The 21,604-nt window shown below is 46.3% G+C and overlaps 2 protein-coding genes across 12 annotated transcripts in view; one reads left to right on the top strand and one right to left on the bottom strand.

Moving 5' to 3' along the window:
* Positions 1 to 2,532, top strand: part of Cep162 (centrosomal protein 162) — a 58,567-nt gene extending 56,035 nt beyond the window's left edge. For all 4 annotated transcript variants that reach the window (XM_006243475.5, XM_006243476.5, NM_001277060.1 and 1 more), the window contains one exon: positions 1,094 to 2,532. In XM_006243475.5, coding sequence (XP_006243537.1) covers positions 1,094 to 1,303 — 210 coding nt within the window. In that variant the 3' untranslated portion in view covers positions 1,304 to 2,532. The remainder of the gene's footprint in view (positions 1 to 1,093) is intronic.
* A 5,095-nt stretch (positions 2,533 to 7,627) lies between these two features.
* Mrap2 (melanocortin 2 receptor accessory protein 2) overlaps positions 7,628 to 21,604 on the bottom strand; it is a 56,343-nt gene continuing 42,366 nt past the window's right edge. For 6 of the 8 annotated variants that reach the window (XM_006243488.5, XM_063265792.1, XM_006243487.5 and 3 more), the window contains 2 exons: positions 15,626 to 15,725; positions 7,628 to 9,267 (listed from right to left, as the gene is read on the bottom strand). In XM_006243488.5, coding sequence (XP_006243550.1) covers positions 8,877 to 9,267; positions 15,626 to 15,725 — 491 coding nt within the window. In that variant the 3' untranslated portion in view covers positions 7,628 to 8,876. Of the gene's footprint in view, positions 9,268 to 15,625; positions 15,726 to 19,763; positions 20,086 to 21,604 lie in introns of those variants that run through there. The other 2 variants (XM_039081765.2, NM_001108774.1) reach the window with 2 other exon arrangements.

Genomic DNA, 21,604 nt, shown 5'->3' with positions numbered 1-21,604 from the left:
CTTGGGGTAAGCAGGGGTGCTCCTCACTGCAGCGCCTTGGGGTAAGCAGGGGTGCTCCTCACTGCAGCGCCTTGGGGTAAGCAGGGGTGCATCTCACTGCACCGCCTTGGGGTAAGCAGGGGTGCATCTCACTGCAGCGCCTTGGGGTAAAGCAGGGGTGCTCCTCACTGCAGCACCTTGGGGTAAGCAGGGGTGCGTCTCACTGCACCGCCTTGGGGTAAGCAGGGGTGCTCCTCACTGCAGCGCCTTGGGGTAAGCAGGGGTGTTCCTCACTGCAGCGCCTTGGGGTTAGCAGGGGTGCGTCTCACTGCAGCGCCTTGGGGTTAGCAGGGGTGCGTCTCACTGCAGCGCCTTGGGGTAAGCTGGGGTGCATCTCACTGCAGCGCCTTGGGGTAAGCTGGGGTGCATCTCACTGCAGCACCTTGGGGTAAGCAGGGGTGCGTCTCACTGCAGCGCCTTGGGGTAAGCAAGGGTGCGTCTCACTGTAGTGCCTTGTGCTGCTGTGGCTCTTCCGTCTCTACCAAAAGCGTCCTCAGGCGTTCCCATTGTCTTTTTTAATGTATGTATTTTATGTAATGGATGTTTTGTCTTCATGTATGTCTGCACTCTAGAAGAAGCATCAGATCCCGTGGGGTCACAGTTATTAATGTATTAATGTAATGATGGTTGTGAGCTGCCGTGTGCTGGGAATGGAACGCAGCACCTCTGAGGACGGTCGGTGCTCTTAACCACCGAGTCACCTCTCCAGCACCCGCGCCCTCACTATCTTCCTAGTAAGGCGCTAATCCTGTCAGCTCAGGCCCATCCACACAGCCTAACTCACTCACTCACTCACTCACTCCAAATATAGCCACACCAAGGGTTAGAGCTACAGCGTGGTTCTGAGAGATGATGGGACATTCAACCCATAACAGATAGTAGGAGATTTACAGAAACCTTTGGAGACAAAAAACACATTAAGCTTCATGGTTGATCTGCATTTTCCCCAGAGGCCCTGAGTGTACCTAGGTAGTATCGTCCTACTCTTTAACACTTAAACGTTCCTCATTTCCACTATGATTTGGAACATTAATGTGAATTTTCATATTTTCAGATAATACAGCAAACACGCCAAGTAGTAGAAACTGAGCAAAACAAAGAAGTTGAGAAATGGAAAAGACTTGCACAGTTAAAGAATCGGGAGCTGGACAAGTTCCGAACAGAGTTAGACTCCATACTCGACGTTCTTCGGGAGCTGCACAGACAGGGGGTCGTTGTCCCGGTTGCTCTTGCAGATGAAGAGAGCACAGCAAAAGAGTTTTAGTGGAACTTGGATCTGCGTGACCGAGTTGGAAGACAGGTGGAAACGTGCCGCTGTCAGGACAGCCACCACACAGCCATGCGTGACCACCCCACAGTACCATGTCAGAATAAACTGCCATGAACCAACAAGGAAGAACATACATCTTGATTATCTTACTGAAAACCATTAAACATTTGAGATGACCTTCGAGCAGGCTCCGTAATGTCAGAAGGCTGTGACTAGCAAGGTTTATGTGAAAGGGCGCCCTCCCAGGCTACAGTGGAAGAAGGGAGCGCACCTCCTCAGCCATGTTTCATAGATTAAATGCCTTTCCATTTTCTGTCTGACAGAAAGTCAGCTTTCTCATGAAACAGGTAGGTGAATGAGAGCCTCGTGCTGGGGACAGTCTTATCGCTGGCTATAGAGTGTCCTCAGGAACTTAGGTGACAGTTGAGGGCCTTCTGCACCTGATACAAAGTGACAAGAAATGGTACAGTTTATGTGTCTCTTACTGGAGGTCAGGTCTAGTAAATGACAATCCAAATTTTTGGCAGCTCTAAAGTTATAAACAATATATGAAGTTTTTCCTTTTCTGTTAAAAAAGAAATATTATGTCCAATGGAAAAAATTAAAATGTGCCTAAAATAGCTAGTTTATTTTATAATCCCATTTGTACAAGTAGATCAGAAATGTATATGATTTCTGTAAATGAAAGCTGCTAGCAGTTTTTCAGGTGTCCCTCTGGAGATCGAGCTGTCCATGGAGACATGTGTGGCGTCTGCACTGGGTGCTTCTGGTGATCTGTGTGGGAGAAAGAGGCAGGTAATCTGAAGACACCTGAGCTCCAGACAGAATGACAAGAAGTATGCACAGTGAATTTTAATTTTTAGTCAGTTTAAAATGGAAAGTGAAACTGTGAACTAAGTCTTTAGAGTATATTTTACATTATAGCACATCTCGATTTAGACTTCATTCCAACTGCCCATACCAGTAAATGCAGGCCTGAAATGAAATGCAGTAAATGCTTGCAAAGTAGAATGTTTCATAAGGGATGGGTGAACAAATCTTAGTGAACTCATGACCAAAGGTTGTGATGTAAACCTCCTGTTTAGTAGAAGCAGTGTAATTGTCCTAATGCCAACATTTTATCATTTGTTTTCTTTCTGAGAGGGGAGTGAAAAAGCATTATCACTTTCAATTTTTTCATGTACGGCATTTCAAAGTTATAATACAGATAATTTATTTTATCATTTAGGTGTTTTGTGTTTATCAATATACTTGCTCTGAATCCATAGTTTCCATCCCTCTGTGCTTTTCACTGAACATCTAAATATGAGTCATTAAAAGAACAAAGCTGGTTCTAAAACACAAGAGAAACTGCAGAACGGGTCAGTGTTGACTAGGTTAGGCCAAGTCCAAATACATCATTTCTGTGTCTGTACATGGGTGCCCGGCACAAACATTTTTGCTTTGAGGAATGGGGATTAGCATGTGCAGGAGCTGTTGCGATCATGCTGGCCTCCTCTGCTTTAAACATCCTAGCCTTGTCAGCTGCGGCTGCTTAGAGGCTGCCTCAGAGAGGGCGGTGTGGCTTACCGCACCATGGCTCTTAATGAAGGGATGGAGTTCAGAGGGCCCTGTGTGCTTACTGTGTGGTCCTTCCAGGTCTAATTCTCTGGTTGGCTGGAAGCATCTCTGCTCTATTGATGCAGATGTGTTTGGAGACAAAGATGGCCGAAGAGGGCAAGGGTCTAGTGACAAGCATGGAACACGGTTTTCTAGTACAGTAATAGGATGGGGGTGCTGCTTGTGGAGGAATGTGACCCTGTAGTTAGGGATGACATGGAGTGAAGGCTGTGAAGGAGCTGAGAATTTAGAGCTGCTAAATACCAGTGGGCTCCTTCTTCCTTTTTGACAGTACAGGGAATCTGGCCCAGAACGTCTATATGCCAGGCAACTGCCCTTTTTGATACAGTCTTGCTATATGACCCAGGTTTAACTCAAACTTGAAATCCTCCTGCCTCACTATCCTTAGTGCTAGGGCTGTGTATCACCCAAGTGACCTTCTGAAGAGTGCGTGGTGTGGGGATGTAGTGGGTATTGAGACAGGATCTCATCTAATCCAGTGGTGCTGTGTGAACCCAGGGCTTTGTGCATGCTAGGCAAGCACTCTGTTGACCGAGCTGCATCCCTAACTTTTTGAGCTCTTTATTCAAAAGTGGGACAGCCTTTCAGGGGATTAGCTAACAGGATTAGCCTTGCATTGACTGAAATATTAATGGCCTCTCCCTGTGAGGTCTCCCAGGTAAGGCAGGTGCTGAGCCATACGGTGCTCCTTTAACTTGAGACAGAGCCACCACCTGGCAGCTTCTGCGCCTCTAACTGGGATGTTAGCTCAGCAGCTCCCAAAGGCGATGGGCAAACCCACAACTACTGTGCCAGCCTACACAGTTAGGTAGGCTTTATGAGGCTTTTTAAACAGATAGCTTCCTGTGGGACATTTTCCGTCTTGGTAACAGACAGGCCCATTTGGATTCATTCCAAAGGGAGGGACACCGTACACCTTTGCTTTGCCAGAAAACCTGTTTGATAGTGTTCTCATAATCGCCCTAGCAGCACCATGTCTCCATTCATGGCCTGAGAAACAATGCAGATCCCCTTCTTCTGACCAAACGTAATTCTGACAGGACGTGTTAGAAAGAATGAAAGGAAAATGTACATGAATGTGTAAGAACAGAGATGTTCTGCCTGGAAGAGCCTTTTAATGCGCCTTGCTGCCCTTCTATATGGTATTTTAAGTGTTAAGAGGTGGCATTGTAATTATTCTATGCCCTTTAGTATTGCAAAAATTATAATAAGCAATTATAGATAGTCCTAAAACTGGCGTGTTACCAGGAACATGGGAGATAGACACTTGATTAGGTCATCCTGGATGACCTTCAAGCCTCCTAATAGTTTCTCAACTCTAATAGTTTCTCAACTCATTGCAAAATACCCCAGAAGTAAATGGCTTTGAGGCAGTGACTACTCTGCCATAGCATTTTATACAATTAAATTAACTAACTTTCTCTATATGAGATTTGGGTTTTTGAAACAGCATCTTGCTGTGTGATCCAAGATGACCTTGAACTCCTGGCATTCCTCCCATCTCAGCCTCCCAGGTACTGCCATTACACCCATGCCCCCATGCCGTTCTGGATTTAAAATCTAAGTGCTGTGGGTTTTTCAAACCATTAACTGAGATTGTATTTAGAACAAAGTCCTGCAGGTCTTTTCTCTTTTACATGTGATAAAGCAACCTGTAGTAATCATGCTTTTCTAAGGATCAGTGGTGGGCGTGTGACAAATAAATAGGATTCTCATAATCTCCCCGGAAGCAGTGAGAGTAGAAAAGACGACAAAGAGAAGCGTTCATTAGTGAGCTCAGCGTTATGCTCACAGAGAAATGATCACCAGGTGAGGGTCACAGGCCAAGGTGGGAAGGCTTCTCTCACATGCAGTGATGGAACCTCGTGTAGTTGTAGTCGGTATAGTTTAAGCTCCACAGAAAGCAGCCTCACCACATGCTCATGCCACACTCAATGGGACGATGACCAGAACTCCAAACAGCAGCCGGCTTCCCAGGGCAGGGCACGCCAGGAGCTGCTCCCAGAGCGGGTCCAAAGCAGGGCTTGAGAGAAATGCAGCAACTCAGAGGCAGGACCAATACCCTTGATGCTATTGGTGTTGTTAAGGATCAGATTCCTCCAAGAGGTTAGAGTTTGGGTATTTAGCAAATAATTGTCATTATTCCTGAAATTATTCCTGAAGTAGCAGCAATAAAGACAGGGAGGTTGAATAATGCTAAATGTGAGCATTACAGTGCTAAATATGTTGTGTCCCTAACGTAGGAAATTGAAGTTAGGTCCAGTTCTTCCTCCCAGCCCCATGCTCCCAGAAACAAGACTCAGACTCCAAATATATTTACAAGTACCTTGTTCTGACAGCTAGGTTTACTGAGTAGATCATAGCTTAGAAAACCCATTTATTCTAACCTACAGTCTGCCGCATGGCTGGTTACCTGTGCTCAGATGCCGTGCAGACATCACCTGACATCCTCTCCAGCAGGTCTTCCCATGCCTGGATCTGTGCCTGAATTCTTTTCCCTCCCGGATGTCCCACCTTCCATTTCCTGTCTAAACCATAGGCCATAAGCTTTTAAATTGATGCATCCATACAATACACAACGTTCTCTCTACAGGAAATCAGCCAAAGTGGAAAAGAAACAAGATAATTCTTCATGGAGGAAACAGATTGGTAAATACTCAGCCACATTCACCCACTGAAGGGCAAAGGACCAATACAAAAGTAGAATTCAGGCTTAGAATAGTCTACGCTGTGCTGCCGCAAGTGCGCCCGGTCTTGTCTGGTATTGGAAGCTTGGCATCAGGCTAGGTTAATTCTTAGGTGGAGGGCATGTCACCATAAGCCAGCCTTGAAACCAGGTGGAAATGCCACCCTTGAGTTTTGAAATATCAATATATTGGTCCCTGTGACCAATGAACAGGAATTTTATACCCTGTATCTTAGACTTGTAATACCAGGCAACCAAAAATGTCTTCTAGTTTTACAGATCTATAGATGGAGATGATTTTCCCCAAGACTCAATAACATCTGGCTTAGATGGTTAAAATAATGACAATATATAGCTTGTAATTGATACTGTAGTGGATTGAAACGCAAACATTTTGAGATACTATATTTTACATGGAGGATGGTCTGGGCCAAAGAAGGCAGGGAAAGAAGGCCACTGGCTCTCAATATGTCCATATCTCATCTCTGGAAACTAGTTCTGTGCTACCTTTCATGACTAAAGGGACTATGGCAGATGAGCTCAGGAAGAGACTTGAAAAGAATTATCCTCGGTAATGCAGTATAACACCAGAGTTCTGGTAAGGACAACACAGGGAGTCAGAGTCAGAAAGCAAAACATGGTCACAGTGACATGAGGTTATGATCCAAAGACTGAGCCGCCTGTGCAAACTGATAAAAGCAAGAAAATGGATTTTTCAGAGCCTCCTGTGTTAGCTTTCTCTGAAAGAAATTAAGGAAAAATATATTTGGGCTCATGGTATTGGAGACTTCAAATATGGCCATTCGGTTCGTCCCTTCTGGACCTGTGGCAGTACATCATGGCAGCAAGAGTGTATGGTGAAGGAGGCTGGTCACCTCATGGTGGTCAGGGAACAGAAGGGCCAGCAACAAGACCCAGCTCTCCAAAGCATGCCAACAACTGGGTGCTCTACCTCCTATGTTCCTATCATGTCTGATAGTCTGTTAAACTAGGAACCCATTAACTAATCCATAGTGAGTTCATAGACCTTGTGATCCAATTATGGATGGATTCTTCTGGGATTCCTCCCACCTCTGGTCACTGCCGTGCTAGAGACCAAGTCCCCAACCCTTGAGCCCTTGTAGGACATTGCAAATCCAAACCAGAACTTTCTAGATGGAACACAGCCACACTAATATTTGTGTTTAGCTATTTAGGACTGGTTTTAGACTTGAGTAATAGGATGATAAGAAAATAAGTTCATGTTGTTTAAAGACATGGCCTGCCCTAATTTATTATCAACAGCAGTGGAAAATTAACTCAGAACCAACATCCCTGTGATGCACCTGCAGCCTGCTGGGCTGAACAGAAGTTGTCTTGCTCAGAGTCTTGTATCTGCTGGAAGCCTTTAGGGGACTGAGAGAGCCTGCCCTCTTCACTTGTAAGAGGGTGTGGAGTAGTAGGTTTCTCACGGCTCTTAACATTTAGTGCTTAAAGTTACGATACACTCAGGGACATCCTTCCTTCTGTGTAATACTGGAAGTCCTCTTCTGCCTAATCAACTTTACAATATTTCTTGAATAGCTTTCATGCATAATTAAGAAGCAGTCTGTGATTTATATTTATATAAATATATATTTATATATAGTTGAAAGAATTACATTGATACTGGTGCAAGTTAGTAAGATCAATCATGTGTTGTGTAAAAATATACATGAAGGTAGCATGTCTCTGTAAGGATTTGTTAAAGTGGCTTTAATGATACTATACTAACTAGTCCATGTTTTATTCTACTACTCTGTGTTACTCTCTTAAAGAATCATACTTCCCTTTCGAAGACATTATGGGGAAGGGATTCCCTTGGGTGTACTTGTTCCCAGTGAAGTGGCCGTGTGGCTCTGAGTCTAGGATCCCTGAGACACTGTCAGCGTACCCACACTCTGAGATAGGAGACATTGGAGACGCAGAGTCAGACAGCTTTGTAGAGAAGTGAAAACTGGCCTGCGTGAAAATCAAACCAGAGAAAATCCCTGTGCGATCAAATGCATTTATTTTGCAACTTAAGCAAGACAAATGGTGAACAAATTCATAAAGAAGATGCCACCCAGAGATTAGCAGCTGCTCATGCGTACAACTCTGTGTGTGCAGGACTGGGTTGTTTCTGACTCCAGCAAAGGGGGCTGCTTGCTTTGTGAGACGGACATCATGTGGCTCATATTAACATCCTCCAATCCTGAACATCTGTTACTGTGGCAAAAAACCCACGGACCCTCTCAGCTCCAAGCCAGGCAGCCGTCACCTACACATCTGCCACGCAGACATGGCGAGCGGTATCTTCCTGTTCTGAAGCCAAATAGTTCAGAAGGGTGAGCCCAGGGATGCAAACACAGGGACATCCAGAAGGGACTCACATCAGCCAAATAACAATCTGCTCTACCATTCTTCAAGAGCACAGATGCTTGTGAAAACAGTTTGGGCTGGTAGTCGCTGGAGTCGAAGCTATCCCAGTTTAAAGCGGGGGGGGGGGGCGTTCAGCACATAAATTGCTGTAGCAACACCCAGCAGAGACACTGTCCACAGTGCGTGCAAGTCTCATGTCTCCTGGTCTCCTAGTAAAGATTTCCCTACCGAAAGTGTGACCCAGTGAAGGACTGAGTGAAGGGAGAGCACCGAGACCTGAAGAACCTGCCATGAAAGCCTCGATGCCGTGTGGTATTTTCTACTGCTTATGCGTTTCTTAGCTTATCTTATAGCTAAGTTTGAAAGTCACAAAATTCTAGAGCTGGGATAGGTCATCTACTCCGGACAGGCCACCTTACCTGTAAAGCCATGGCAGTCCAGAGAGGCAAAGCAGCTTGTTACAGGCAGAGGATGGTGGGAAAGGGCTAGACCCGACTGCAGCGAACTAGCCCTCACCCAGGAGGGAGCTCAATTGCATGTGTTGGCTAATCGTTTCAATAAAGAAGCTTTAATACTGTCAAGGCATTTTTAATCCAAAGAGAAAAAAATCACCCTCCCCAAATCAAAATGGTGCCTCCCATCTTCAAATTCTGCCCCTCTATCACTAAATCCCAGTCCTAGCCTAGGTCTTAAACTTTAAACATCATCCTCTTCCCCACCCGCTGCCGCCTCCTCCCTCCCCCTCTCTCTCTCTCTCTCTCTCCCTCCCTCTCTCTCTCTCTCTCTCTCTCTCCACACACACACACACAAGTGTAGGTAGCATGTGGTTTCTTGCTGCACAGAAACAGAACACATCCTCAGGAAGGCACCCACAAGTGTGTCTCAGTCCAGGTCTGTACGTGATGTCTGGGAAACTGGCTTATTTTCTAGAAGAACAGGTGGTTCCGAAATAAGAAGATCATCCTCCCCAAAGGAGTTCTGGTCTGTGTTCACGAAGTTGGGGATGTCAAACTGCATAAACCTGGTTAGCTCCTCCTCAGGCCTCCCACTGCTTCTGATGGCTTCCTGGAGATGGACATCGCTGTCAATGGCTGTTGTTCGGTGGCAAACTTTAACCCTGTCCAAGTGTTCCACTTCATTGATGTAACAGTGGAACAGAGACCTGGACTCCTCATTGCCCTGACGAGAAAACACCTTGTCTGACTCCAGGGGCTTCCCAAAGTCTGACACAAAGCTGTTCATTCGGAACCTCTTCTCTGAGGACTCCGCATTGCTGTAAAGAAAAGAAGGAGAGGTCACAGATCTGCAACTCACACACCTACAGTCTCATGCCCTCCTGCATGGAGGCCAGGCCAGGCGAGTCCCAGGAAGCACCTACTGGGTGTGTCTTAGGTTATGCACACCAGACAGACCAGCAGTGCGGAACTTCACTTCTGAACATTGATCTCCAAGGCACAAAACCTCCAGATGAAAGCCCGTGAATTTTCCTGAGGGCAGATAGGGTGCAGAACCCCTAGCATCCTGTAAGCACTCCAGCGATTCTTAGTCCTGAACTGAAATCAATTTTTAGTCTTTATGTCATGCGTATGCATACATGGTTCATGTGTTTGTGTGTGTGGATGTGTGTACCCATATATGTGGAGACCAGAAACCCACACTCAGTGTCTTCAATAGTTTTGTTTTTCTTCTTTGCTTTACTCCTTTTATGAAGCAGGATCTTTCCCTGAGTCTGGAGCTCAGTGACTCAGCTTAGACTTGCTGTCCAGCGAGAACCAGGGAGTCCTGCTTCCACCTTCCCCATATCGGGATCACAGTCACATCCATGAGTTTCCTGGATCCAAACTTCATGTCCTCAAAGTTGCATGGCTATCACTTTAGCAACCAGATCATCTCCCAGCCTTGTATTAGAGTCCAATTAGGTGCCTCTGAGAGAAAAGTCCTGTCTTGTAAACCTTTAAAATCTCTGGAGATAGGCTCAGTAATCAGCATTTTCATAGAATCCCCAGTGACCATTGCTATAGTAGTGTTCAACATCACGAGCCTGCAGCATACAGCACAGAGCGACAGCCCTGTCAGTGCCTGCCAAGTTGCTTCTTTCCTCTGGGCCCCATCTCTGCAAGAAACCTTCTGCAATACTTTTGATTTGGGGTACCTGCTCTTCAGGGACCCTGGGAGCTTCTCCCCATTTATCTTCCTCTTTATCTTATGCCCGTTTCTCCACTTCTCTAGCACTTGCTTCCAGTGGTAAGCTCTCCAGGACCGGAGCTGTACGGTTCTCGCCTACATTCCCAGTGCCAAGGACAGCAGTAGGTATATACTAATCGCTCAGTGTGTTTCTGTTGGACGAGTGAATGAATGGACACATCAATCAGGAGGAGATCGGAAATTAAAGCAAATCTTGTCCTGGCAAGATGCCTCTTGTACAGATCCTACAGGCTGGAAATGAAGTCAGACATGCTCAGCTAAGGTCTAGAACTAGAAGTAGATGCACCTGAATGGAGGGATGATTGACACTAGCCTCCAGAGCCATTGACATGGGAAGTCCAACAGATCAGTCCCATGCAGTCTCTCCTCTGCCTGTTATTCAGCTACAGGAAACAACCTTGTCTGCTCCACACTTCAAGAGCTGCTCAGTCATCTGCCACAGGACTTCCTCGGGGTGCTTAGTAAGTACAGACACTTGGTATTTTGCACCTTTCACAAGTGGCCAGCCCCGGTGGTTGCATAGGCTCAGATACCATGATAGTAGTGGCCTAGCTTCCTGCTAATCACTAGTAAGAATGGCCCTCAGGGAAGGCCTTGCTGTTGTGTCCAATATTACCATACAGCACTACCATACTGCAGTCTACCAAGTTCATGTTCAAGAACCTTGGGTTACAGGTTGGAGAGAGACAGCAGCCAAAAGCAAGCACTGACTGTTTTTCCAGAGAACCTGAGCACTCGGGACTACCTGTAACTTCAGATCTAAGGGTCTGACACCTTCTTCTGACCTCTGTGGGTACCTGCATACATGTGCGCGCGCGCACACACACACACACACACACACACACACACATGCACGCACAGAGAGCGAGAGCGAGAGAGAGAGAGAGAGAGAGAGAGTTTTAAAACCGTCAAATTACCCCCCAAAAATATGTTTTAAGTAAGTTTACAATATTGTGGGCCACATAACAATCTTCAGACTGTAGGCCTCAGTTCACAGAGGCATGCAAGAGAGCCTTAAAGCAGTTTGGCCCTACCTGAGTCATACCTGTGAATATTCTTAGGTAGTTAACACAGTACCCATCGAAAGATGCTCTAACAAGCAGTGGGGACCCTGCGGCTGAACCCTACCTTCGGTTTTCAGGAAAGAAACGCATGCATTATCGCTAGGATAAAATGAGTGCCTGTAATGGCCTGAGTGCCATTATACGGGTTCTGTGCTCTCCTGACAGAGGAGGGTCAGCTGTAGCTTTAAACCCTCGCTTGGAGGTGCTAGGGAAAACTAAAGCTCCCAATATCTGTAATAGCAGTTAAAAACACCTTAAAACGGGCTGACTAAACCTCTGAAACGGATAATTACAAGGCCCTAACATCTTAAATTCCACCTTTAGCTAAAATTATATCTAAAGCCAGAGGCCCCAAGATTCAAGAACTGGAAACGTGAAAGGGTGGGCTAATGGTACCGTCATGAAAAGAGAGCACTCAAGACTATTTGCCAGAAAATGTTATCCCCAAGAATCCTAGCACCTTTCCCTGTTTGTGGCAGTTCTTACCCACTGTGTGCTCTGCAGCCGAGATCTGGCTTGAGTGTTCAAAAGTCCTCCTAAGTCAAAGAAATGAGCCTGTTCCTCCTGCGAGAAACCTGAACCTATTTTCTCGTTTTGTTCAGAGAATGTATAGTTGTTTTTTTTAATTTGTATTTCACAAATCATTTCCAACATCCTGTTGCCCAGGCTAGACCTGGCTGCTCTGACCCTTGGCTTTTTCTCACCATAGGCTGCAGCATCTCTATTCTCGCTGCCTGTTGGGTTATCAGCACCACAATAGATAGCATCGCCCAGAAGAGCCCATCCAGTCTTCTAAAGCCATGCGGTGACTGTACATGCTCACCATGCCCACCTCATTCCACTCACTGCTCCCAGCCTGATATTCCTGCCTCCTGTATTCCTCCTTTCCCATGTCCTCCCTCACCAGTCCTCTCACTCACTCTACAGTCTAACTACAGCAGACCTGATTGCCCCCTTTGCACCTCTGCTTGAGGTGTCCATCCACCCCCGGCCCCTGCCCTGGTATGGTTAATGGCTCCAAGGCAACAGGAGGGTGTCCACCCCCTCTCCTGGTTTCTGGTTTCTTTCTTAGGTCATGTTCCTCTGCCTTCTTCAGGAGCTGTTTTCCTCTAGCCATTCGTTCCTACACACAGATGCCCACACTGTTAAATATGTGTGCCCTTCAGAGGGTCTTGGGAAGACATGGGCCTCAGTGGATGCCATAGGAAACATGGAACACAGCAAGGTGTTATCTACAGGCTTGTCTAAAACCCTAACTGCTAGGAGACACACAGCCAGAAAACCAAATCCAGTCAGGCAGACAGAACACGAACACACACACACACACACACACACACACACACACACACACACACACACACACCTCTACCTGCAGAACACAACACAGAATCAGTCCCTAAGCATTTCCCTCAGTGCCAGGTCATTGCACACTGACTACCCTCTAATCTACTCGTGTGGGGGCTGAAAAGAACGAGGGCACTGCCATTCCCAGCAGTCACTTCCATGGGACTCTTACAAGCTGAGAAATGTCATCCCCAGAGTGAAATTCTCTGAGAAAATAACTGCTACCACTCACAGAGACACAGCCTGAGCGGAGAGTCCATACGCGCTGTAGATCAGCCTGACAGAGGCACCAAACACGCACTTCTATGAAAGCCCTTCCATGTAACAGGTTTTGGTGATTAGCCAGGAGACGTTGGGCTGTGTGGACAAGGAAAACTCCATCTCTTTAGAATTCCTTTCAGCATGGCCCCGGGCACACAGTAACTAACTACACACTCAGTAAAACCTCCTCCTTGATGGTAAAAACAGGCAATTCAGCAAAGGTTTATGGGTTGGACCCGACACAGCTTTTCCACCGGTTCACAGTGGTGGTTGACAGTGGTCATCGCTGTCTTGGGATCTCAGGGCTCCTTAGCAACCACTCACTGTATCTGCACCCTGCCCTCAAGACCAGGGGTGGCAGTCAGCACCGATGATTTCAAATGCTGACATTTCCTGCTGCCTTCTCCAGTTGCACACCCCCATCCGGTGGTGAGTGCCATAGTCCGCTAAATTACAATTCGAGGCAAAATGTCACTTCCAGTTTTATAAGGTCATGAGCAAGCTGGTATTCACCCTTAAATAAAAGCTACCCTTAGCAGGATATAGGGCATTTAGCAAAGGCTACAGGGGGGAAAAAAAAGAAAAGAATGTTCAATGTCTGAGACTTGAAAATTGTTTTTAAGAAGTCCAAAATACCCAACATAAAAATGAATCTAAGAACTCTCTCACCCTAACCCCGCATCTCTCTCTGACAGATGTGTGCTAATGGTCTGTAATGTTCCCCCATGACTCTTCTCACTCTCCCCTGCAGACAGGAAGGACAAAAATGGCTCTTCCCCACCTGTACAGCACCCAGCTAAGAGCTTTCCCGCTACACACACACACACACACACACACACGCTTCTCCACAGGAAAATAATCACCATGGAAGCTGCTTCTCCAGCCTAAAAGCTTTTAAGAAGATATCAGCTTTTATACCTGGATCTCTGCCTCCCAACCCTTCCTTTCTTGGGCCCATAGACACCCAGTTCTCTTCTAGACAGGAAGCTGACTGGATTCCGAGCCCTGAGAGCAGGTGGGCAGAGCTAGTTCTGACGAACGAACAACAGAAAAAAAAAGGGTGGGTTCTACTCCCCATCTAAAGAACAGAAAGGCAGGAAGCCCCATGCATGCTGTCACCACAACAGAGGAGGCCAAGGAGTGGGGCTGCAGCGTTCTACAGCAGTGGTTCTCAAACTTCCTACTGATTGACCCTTTAATACAGCTCCTCATGTTTTGATGACCCCAACCATAAAATTATGTCATTGCTACTTCATAACTGTAATGGTGGCACTGTTATGACTTGTAAATATCTGATATGCAGGATATCTGATATGCAACCCCTGTGAAGGGGTAGTTTGACTCCCCCCAAAGGGTTGAGACCCACAGGCTGAGAACGCCTGCTCTAATGGAAGCTGCTTCTGTCCCTTATCAACTCTGAAAGTCATATCGCTTGAGGCTGACTCGGCCTCTGTTGTGCTCTATTAAGAAGCCCAGTAATTGCTATGTCCCATAACCCAGCTTAACTCCATTGGTCCTTTCTGGCCAAATCTTATCATGGTCCAGACTCTGTGAAGCAGTATTGAGACTATGGCTCTGAGAGTTGACCCCCCATCTTCCTAAGAGTAAAGGACACTCGCTCTGTTAGAAGCAGGCAGAGTCCCAGGAGCCCTGCTCTGTATCTGAGCGCTGTTCAGAATGACTCCTTAAGGAAGTAGACAAGACAGGGCTCTCCGAAAAACCAACAAAATGCAAACACGCCCACTCTCCCCCAGCTATGCTCCTCCCCTTTCTTCCCAGTGCCCCCCCCCAGTGTGTGTGTGTGTGTGTGTGTGTGAAGAGAGAGAAATTTCATCCCAAAGTTGGCTCATTCATACTCTGTAAACTCAAAGGCTGCAGCTGCAGGGAGGAGTTCTTGTTTGGGCTATCAGTGTTATTCTAGAAAGGCACTCAGCTCAGTGAACAAAGCCCACTTACCTTAAAGTATATAGAGGTGAGTATTAACTTCATCTAAAAAAAAATAACATGTACAGAAACGTGTACCATTTAGCCTAATAGCTGGATATGGTGGCCTAGCTAGGTATACATACAGTGTTGTGCCTACTTGTATGAACCAACATGGCTGCTGCCCAGTGAAGCCAGACGAAAGCATCAGATCCTCTGGAACTGGAGTTACAGATGGTTGAGAGCAGCCATGCAGGTGCTGGGAATCAAACCAGGGTCTTCTGGAAGAGCACTGAGCCATCTCACCAATACGTATGTTTGTTTGTTTTTGTTTGTTTTACCTTATCTTTCTTACTATTAAAAACTACACCATATGTTTGGATTTCCCAGAACAATACTATGAAAAGTGACCCTCATTTTTTTTTCGTTTGGTTCGTATTTAAAGGATCTCTCTAGTTCCCAGCGTCTCAAGCAAACTGCATGTTGGGGCGAACAGTTCCCTTTTGCTGGGCTCTTTGTTATAGCTGAAGTATGAAAATAAGAGGCAACAAGAGTCAGGAGAGACCAAGAGTGAGACACAGGCAGAGTATTGTTGCCAGCTCAACTCTGTAAATACATCAGCATTTGCATGCAATTTCTTCCGTAGAAACACTTTTCAGAAAAAGGAGAAAATAGATCTTAATTGCAACATAAAAATCAGATCTAGGATTAGCATAAAGATGGCAGGACAGGACCAAGAAGGCTGATTTCATGAGGGCAACAAGAGGCAAAAAAGCAGGAAATGTGTTCAGGTTCTAATGCTCCTCGGTAAAGCACAGAGAAACCCAGACTTACTCTTGGTGTGGGGCGCCTGTCTTTGTCAGCAAAGTCAGCACAAAAAACATGAAAATCACAAAGACCGCAAGACCAACCCAGAATCCAATCACGATGGAATCTGCAAGACAAGTTAAGATGACTTTAGTATTTCACACCGTTTGACTTAACTCACACATTTCAGGATTCTGAGCTTTCTAGAGATGCTAGAGTGCACAGACTATGACGAGAAGTCAGAAACATCAATGAGGGTATGACGACAGGTCACGGGTTAAGTCTTCTACTTTGCTACCTTAATTTTTTTTTGTCAGAGATATTTGAATGAATTGACTTCACCCCATTCATGTTCATGCTGGTACAATTCAGGTCTAGGTCACTTTTTGGAAAACACATATAAATGGCCTCCGGACCGACCACTAAGGAGTGAACACCAGCTGCTCTCCCAGAACGACTGCCTTTTGCCAGCTCTGGCCCTGAGGCTGCCACCCAGAGCATTTCGCTCAGCACGGAGGCTGAGAAGGGATCCTGCAGAGCTGGCTTTTATCCTTACAATGGCCATCCTAGTCTCTAATTTACTCCTACTTTAAATCCCATTTGGACTAGGGGACAACATGTCCCTGTGTGTCGCTTTAGCTGCTGGCTACAGCTTCTTCACACCAGCATTGGAACAGACTTTCTCACCACTTTGGAGCTGGTGAAAAGTCTGCCCCACCCCCACCCCCGCCCCCCCACCCTCACCCCTACCCCCGCTGTCCATGCTTCACACCACCACCTTGGCAGGCAGCCTCTTATTTCCCTGCCTGGCGGCAGAGTACTCCCATGTTTTTTGTTTTTTGTTTTTTTTTCTCTGAACAACAGGTCTTTCCTTGATCCTGTCCTGAGCAGTAGTTAGGGCTGTAGATGGTTTCAGACTTAAAGAGTTTTCCATCATAGGACATTTGAAAACAATATGAACCCCCTAAAACCTGTACTTCAGACTCTCAACTGCAGTCTTTCCCCAGGCTTGCAAGATACCTTTGGCACAGTGCTGTCCCTAGATAAGGAAGAGCTGCAGCAAGCCGCCCCTTCTGTGTTACAGAAGGAACAGCCAAACTACACCCTAGGCTCAGATATATACTGGGTTAGGTAAGTTAAACCATTTCCAACGTCCGTATTTCCAGTTTACAGTAGGTTTGTTGGAATATAGACCATCGCCAGTCAAAGCTGAACAGCCTCTGTCTGTGTCTGGGGCACAGAGACCAGAGTCAGCTGCAGAGTCTGGAACACAAACTCTAGGATCCCACACTGTTGAGGGTCAACAGGGCTGAGTCAGTCTGCATTTTCAAACTTTATTTTATTACCTAAACATTAAAAGGTTTACCCACTCAAGAATATTAATAGGACTTTTAAAAGCGGTCAAAGTTTGTACAGTAAATGTGCTTAAACACAAAAAATAATGGTAACTGGGATGCTAGTCAAGTCCTGGATGGCAGTTAAAGGAGCTCTCCCAGGACTGGACCAGCATCCCAATCTTCTTAGGAACCCCAGACAAACAGCTCAGGTGAATATTTAGCACACCGGAAGTAGACCTGGCTCCAGGTTCTCCCTCAGTCCCTCCCTGGCATACCCCACTCTCCTCCCTCTGCTCTGAACATTCCAGCCCAGGGGCTGGGACTCCCTTGCCCCAGAGGCTCTTTCCTATACAATCCAGACTCCACACATTTGTGCGGGTGCTCTCTCCCTCCCTCTCTCCCTTCCTCCCTCTCTCCCCACTCCCTGCCTCCCTCCCTCCCCCTCTCCCTCTCTCCCTTTCTCCTTCCACCCACTCCCTCCCCCTTTCTTTCTCTTCCTTCCTTCCTTTCTTCTTTCTTTCTTTCTTTCTTTCTTTCTTTCTTTCTTTCTCTTCCCCCTTCCCTCTGACTCCCTCCCCATGGCAACTTCCCTGGCCTTGTTGCTTAGGATGAATGAGCTCACCCAAGAGCGGCTTCCCAATAGAATTATCTTTATATAGACTCTAATCTGGCTGAAATTGGCTCGTTTCACTGGTGGAGAAATGACTTATCAATATGTATATACACGGCACATTTTCTAAAGTAAAATTGACACTCCACACTGCATAATGCATACTTGTCTAGACAGACAGACATTTGAGATGGTATATTTAGCACACTGGATAAAAATTAGTAATGTCTCATTCCTAATAACTTAATTCCAAGTGCTAAAAGAATAGGGATTTCTTTAGACCTTGCCTTTGAATATAATGAAAATAAGCATGACAGTAAGGGGTGTGTGGAGGGGGAGGGGGATCTTCAGGATGGTTCAGCAGGGAAAAGCACTTGTGGAGAAAGCCCGACATTCTGAGTCCCAGAACCCATGAAAGCTGGCATGAGAGATCTAACTCCACGAGGTTGTCGCTACATGAATACCAAGACACCTGTGTGCGCCCACCCACACATCATACACACAAAAACATACAATAATAACAAAGTAAATTAAAAGACATAAAGCAAAAACACATGTGTTCAAGTACAGCAGACTTGAAATTATAAATCTCAATGAACTGGGCATGTGCCATGGATGAAATAGTATCCGGTTATCTCCAAGTCTACACACTATACTGTAGCAACTGCTTTATAGAAAAAGCCAACTCTAAAACTATATTCTAGTGTCGTGTTTCAGTCCCAGGGTTAGAATATAGCCCTGCTGTGATGAATAGCATTTCCAGTTCTGTTTATTGAGAAGGTCTCTCCTAAGGACAGCGGGGTAGGGTTCCCTGAGAGCCAGGGGAAAGAAAAAAATAACTATGCAGGCCGAGCGATGTCCTTAAGTACACACAAACTTGTCCAAAGCTCTTATGCAAACCTCTCCTTGATTAACCAGCCTTTCCAAAGGCTTAAAAGGAAGAGCTGAGAAGCTGCCCTGTGATTTCATCTCTACTAAAATGCTTCTGTGAGACCCTGATACATCTTAGAGCAGCCCTCTCTTCTTCCACATTCAGGCCGTCTTTAGAATCCCACCGTCTTTAGGATTTAAAATGACCAATAAAATTACATGTTGGCATATGTAAGAGGCAGACAACAAAATTCTTATAAAAGGCCCCATTTTACAGTATTGGTTTCTCTGGGTGTTTGTTTGCTGTAAGAATTTGACTGGGATTGCTACTGTAGTTAAAAGCTGATTTCCAAGAGAGGCCTCAGTACGCAGTCTCTCTGTTCAGAATCTATTAACAGCAGCTTTTAGCTCTCATATCAATTGTGGACTGGACCCCAGCACACTTCCCCCTTCCTAAGCAGGGAGTGGGGCAGAGGGGAAGGAAGGGGATGCTGGGAGTATATATAACACAGGAGCAGAATCTGCCACTACCCTTTGTAGACATCCTACAGCCCTGGCATCTCTAAAACCTTGGTGTTGCTGCTGCTTCTGAGGTCACAGCTTCACCAGTAGCCTCTCCTGGGCTCTCTTTAGGACTTGAACTTTACCTCACGCTTCTAAGCCTGTTTCTCTCCATGACCCCTTCTATCCTGAGGTTTTCACCGAAGCTGACGGTGCACCCTCACCAATGCCTCTCCTGGGCTTTCTTTGGGGTAGACTCCAGCCCCACCCCACAGTACCAAGCCTCTGCCTTTTTCCTTGATTCACCCTCCCCATGCCTGCGAAACCACTACCTTGTGAGAGACACATTATCAAGCTCAGCTGCCAACTTGGAGCTCAGCCTTGGGCCCTGTGAACCACAACATCTGTGGGCTGACCATGAGGAAATCTTCCCAAATCTTCCCTCAACGATGCCAGTCTCGATCACAGCTGATTTTTCTTAGCTCCAGGTAACCTTCGTCCACTTTCCCCATACAACATACTTTTCTCTTCCCTGACCTTAATTCAGATATATCACACAAACAGCTCAGTAGAGTCTTCTCTTCCCTCTGAAACTGCTGAGTCCAGACCTCCATTATGTGCCCTGCATTAACTTCTGAGTCCCCAAGATAGCGCTCTGAGCTCTGGGCACTCAATGGCTTTTTCAACCCAAAGTTCCAAAATTCTCCTCTGCAGTCCTCCAAAACACAGCCAGGTCCAAAGCAGCAATCCTCCATTTTCCTGGTACCAATGTCTGTACTAGTGACCTCTCCACCCCCATGATAAACACTGACCACAGCCAACTTGGGGAAGGACAGGGTTGTTTTACCTTACATCTTGCAGTCCATCATCAGGGGACATCAAGGCAGGAATCTAAGAACTCAGAACTGGAGGCAGAAACTGAAGCAGAAGCCTCAGAGGAGGAACACTGCTTACAGCCTCGCTCAAGGCACTTATCAGGGGCGGCACCACCCACAGTGAGCTGGCTCCTCCCACATCAATCATTAATCAAGAAAATGCCCTGCAGACTTGCCCACAGGCCAATCTGATGGAGGCAATTCCTGGATTGAGATTCCCTCTCCTCAGGTGACTCTAGTGTGTGTCATGTTGACAGACCCTAATGCACAGATGTTAACTCTGTCCTGGGGCTCAATCCAAGGACACACACACACACTCACATACCCTCTCCCACCCCCTTCTCTCTCTCTCTCTCTCTCTCTCTCTCTCTCTCTCTCTCTCTCTCTCTCTCTCTCTCTCTCTCTCACCAGCCTCTTAGCTTTGAATGACATTAAAACCCCCATCCTTCTCCCCACTGCCTTCTTGGATGTATGGCTAGTATGTTGATTCTGCAGGTACAAAACTGAGCTCTGATGTTCCTCACTTCTGACACCCGTCTTTCTTACACTTCTTCAGCCCAGTTAATGACCATTCCATTCTACCAGTCACCTGGTCCCAAAGCCTCAAAGAAACCTTGCCTGTCCTTTAAGAGGACAATCCATAGACAATCTAGAGACCCCATCTAGAAATATCTGAAATGCACGTGCTTCTTGCCAGATTGTTTTAGCCTGCACCTTGGTACCTCAATGGCTATGGTCCCCACTGACACCAAACAGATGCTATTCCTGTTTCAAACTCTGTACAGACTTCTCAGAGAAAAGCCAATAGTCCCAGCCTGATCTCTATGCCCCGCCCCTGATCTCTATGCCCCGCCCCTGATCTCTATGCCCCGCCCCTCATGCCCTGCTCTCCTTGACTTCTACACTTGGTTTTGGCCACTCTATATGGAATTCATTCCTCTGGCACTAGGATGATCTCTGTTTTCCTTGTAATTTCCACTCTCTGCCATGTTCTTCCCTCAGATGTGGGCTCAGTGTCACAGTTCCTGCAGATCATTCCCTCAGATCTCTCCTTTCCAGCAAGGCCTTCCATGGATAGCCACAAATTCAAGCTGTTAAAGGAGGTGCCTGTGAATTTTCGGCTCACAGCTGTCTCTCCAGCACTTAGTATGATACTATGTATCATAGGTGCCTAGGAAATACGCTGAAGCCATAAATGAATCATTCCCACTCTAAGTAGCCACCATGGTTTCTGTAGGTTGAAGAGCTTCTGAGGAGGCAGCTGCCCTTGCCAAATGTGGTCCAAGTAAGGGGAGTTACCCATAATGGTCGGTCTCACCTTCAATATACATTTCTTCTGAAAATGTTCTGTTGCTATTCCATTTACCAAACTAGCTTTACAGGCCACCCAGTAAAACAGCATGTCATAGTGAAGGGAAGGGGCACTGCCTTCTTTAAATGGAAGTCCAGGAGCTGGAGAGATGGCTCAGCAGTTAAGAGATCATGCTGTTCTTGCAGAGAACCAGGTTTCGATTCCCGGCACTCATTTGTCTGTAACTCCAGTCATACGTGACTTGATACCTCCTCTGGACTCTGGTCACTAGGTCACACGGTTTATGGACATGTGAGCACACAAAACTAATACACATAAAATACAACTAAAAATAATTAAATGGAAGAACACACAGATGTCCACATTCCCATGGTTGACGATCCTGGGGCTTTTTACTGTATATGGAGAGAGAGTGTCTATTTACATCCCATTCTCCTCTCAGCCTCATACACTGTCAGGTTCTCTAGAATCTTCTTCCCCTTGGTCATATTTCTTACTCTG

Source organism: Rattus norvegicus, chromosome 8, assembly GCF_036323735.1.
Source record: "Rattus norvegicus strain BN/NHsdMcwi chromosome 8, GRCr8, whole genome shotgun sequence".
Lineage (NCBI taxonomy): Eukaryota > Metazoa > Chordata > Mammalia > Rodentia > Muridae > Rattus > Rattus norvegicus.
The sequence above is the reverse complement of the archived record's forward strand: the minus strand, read 5'-3'. Positions and strand labels throughout refer to the sequence as shown.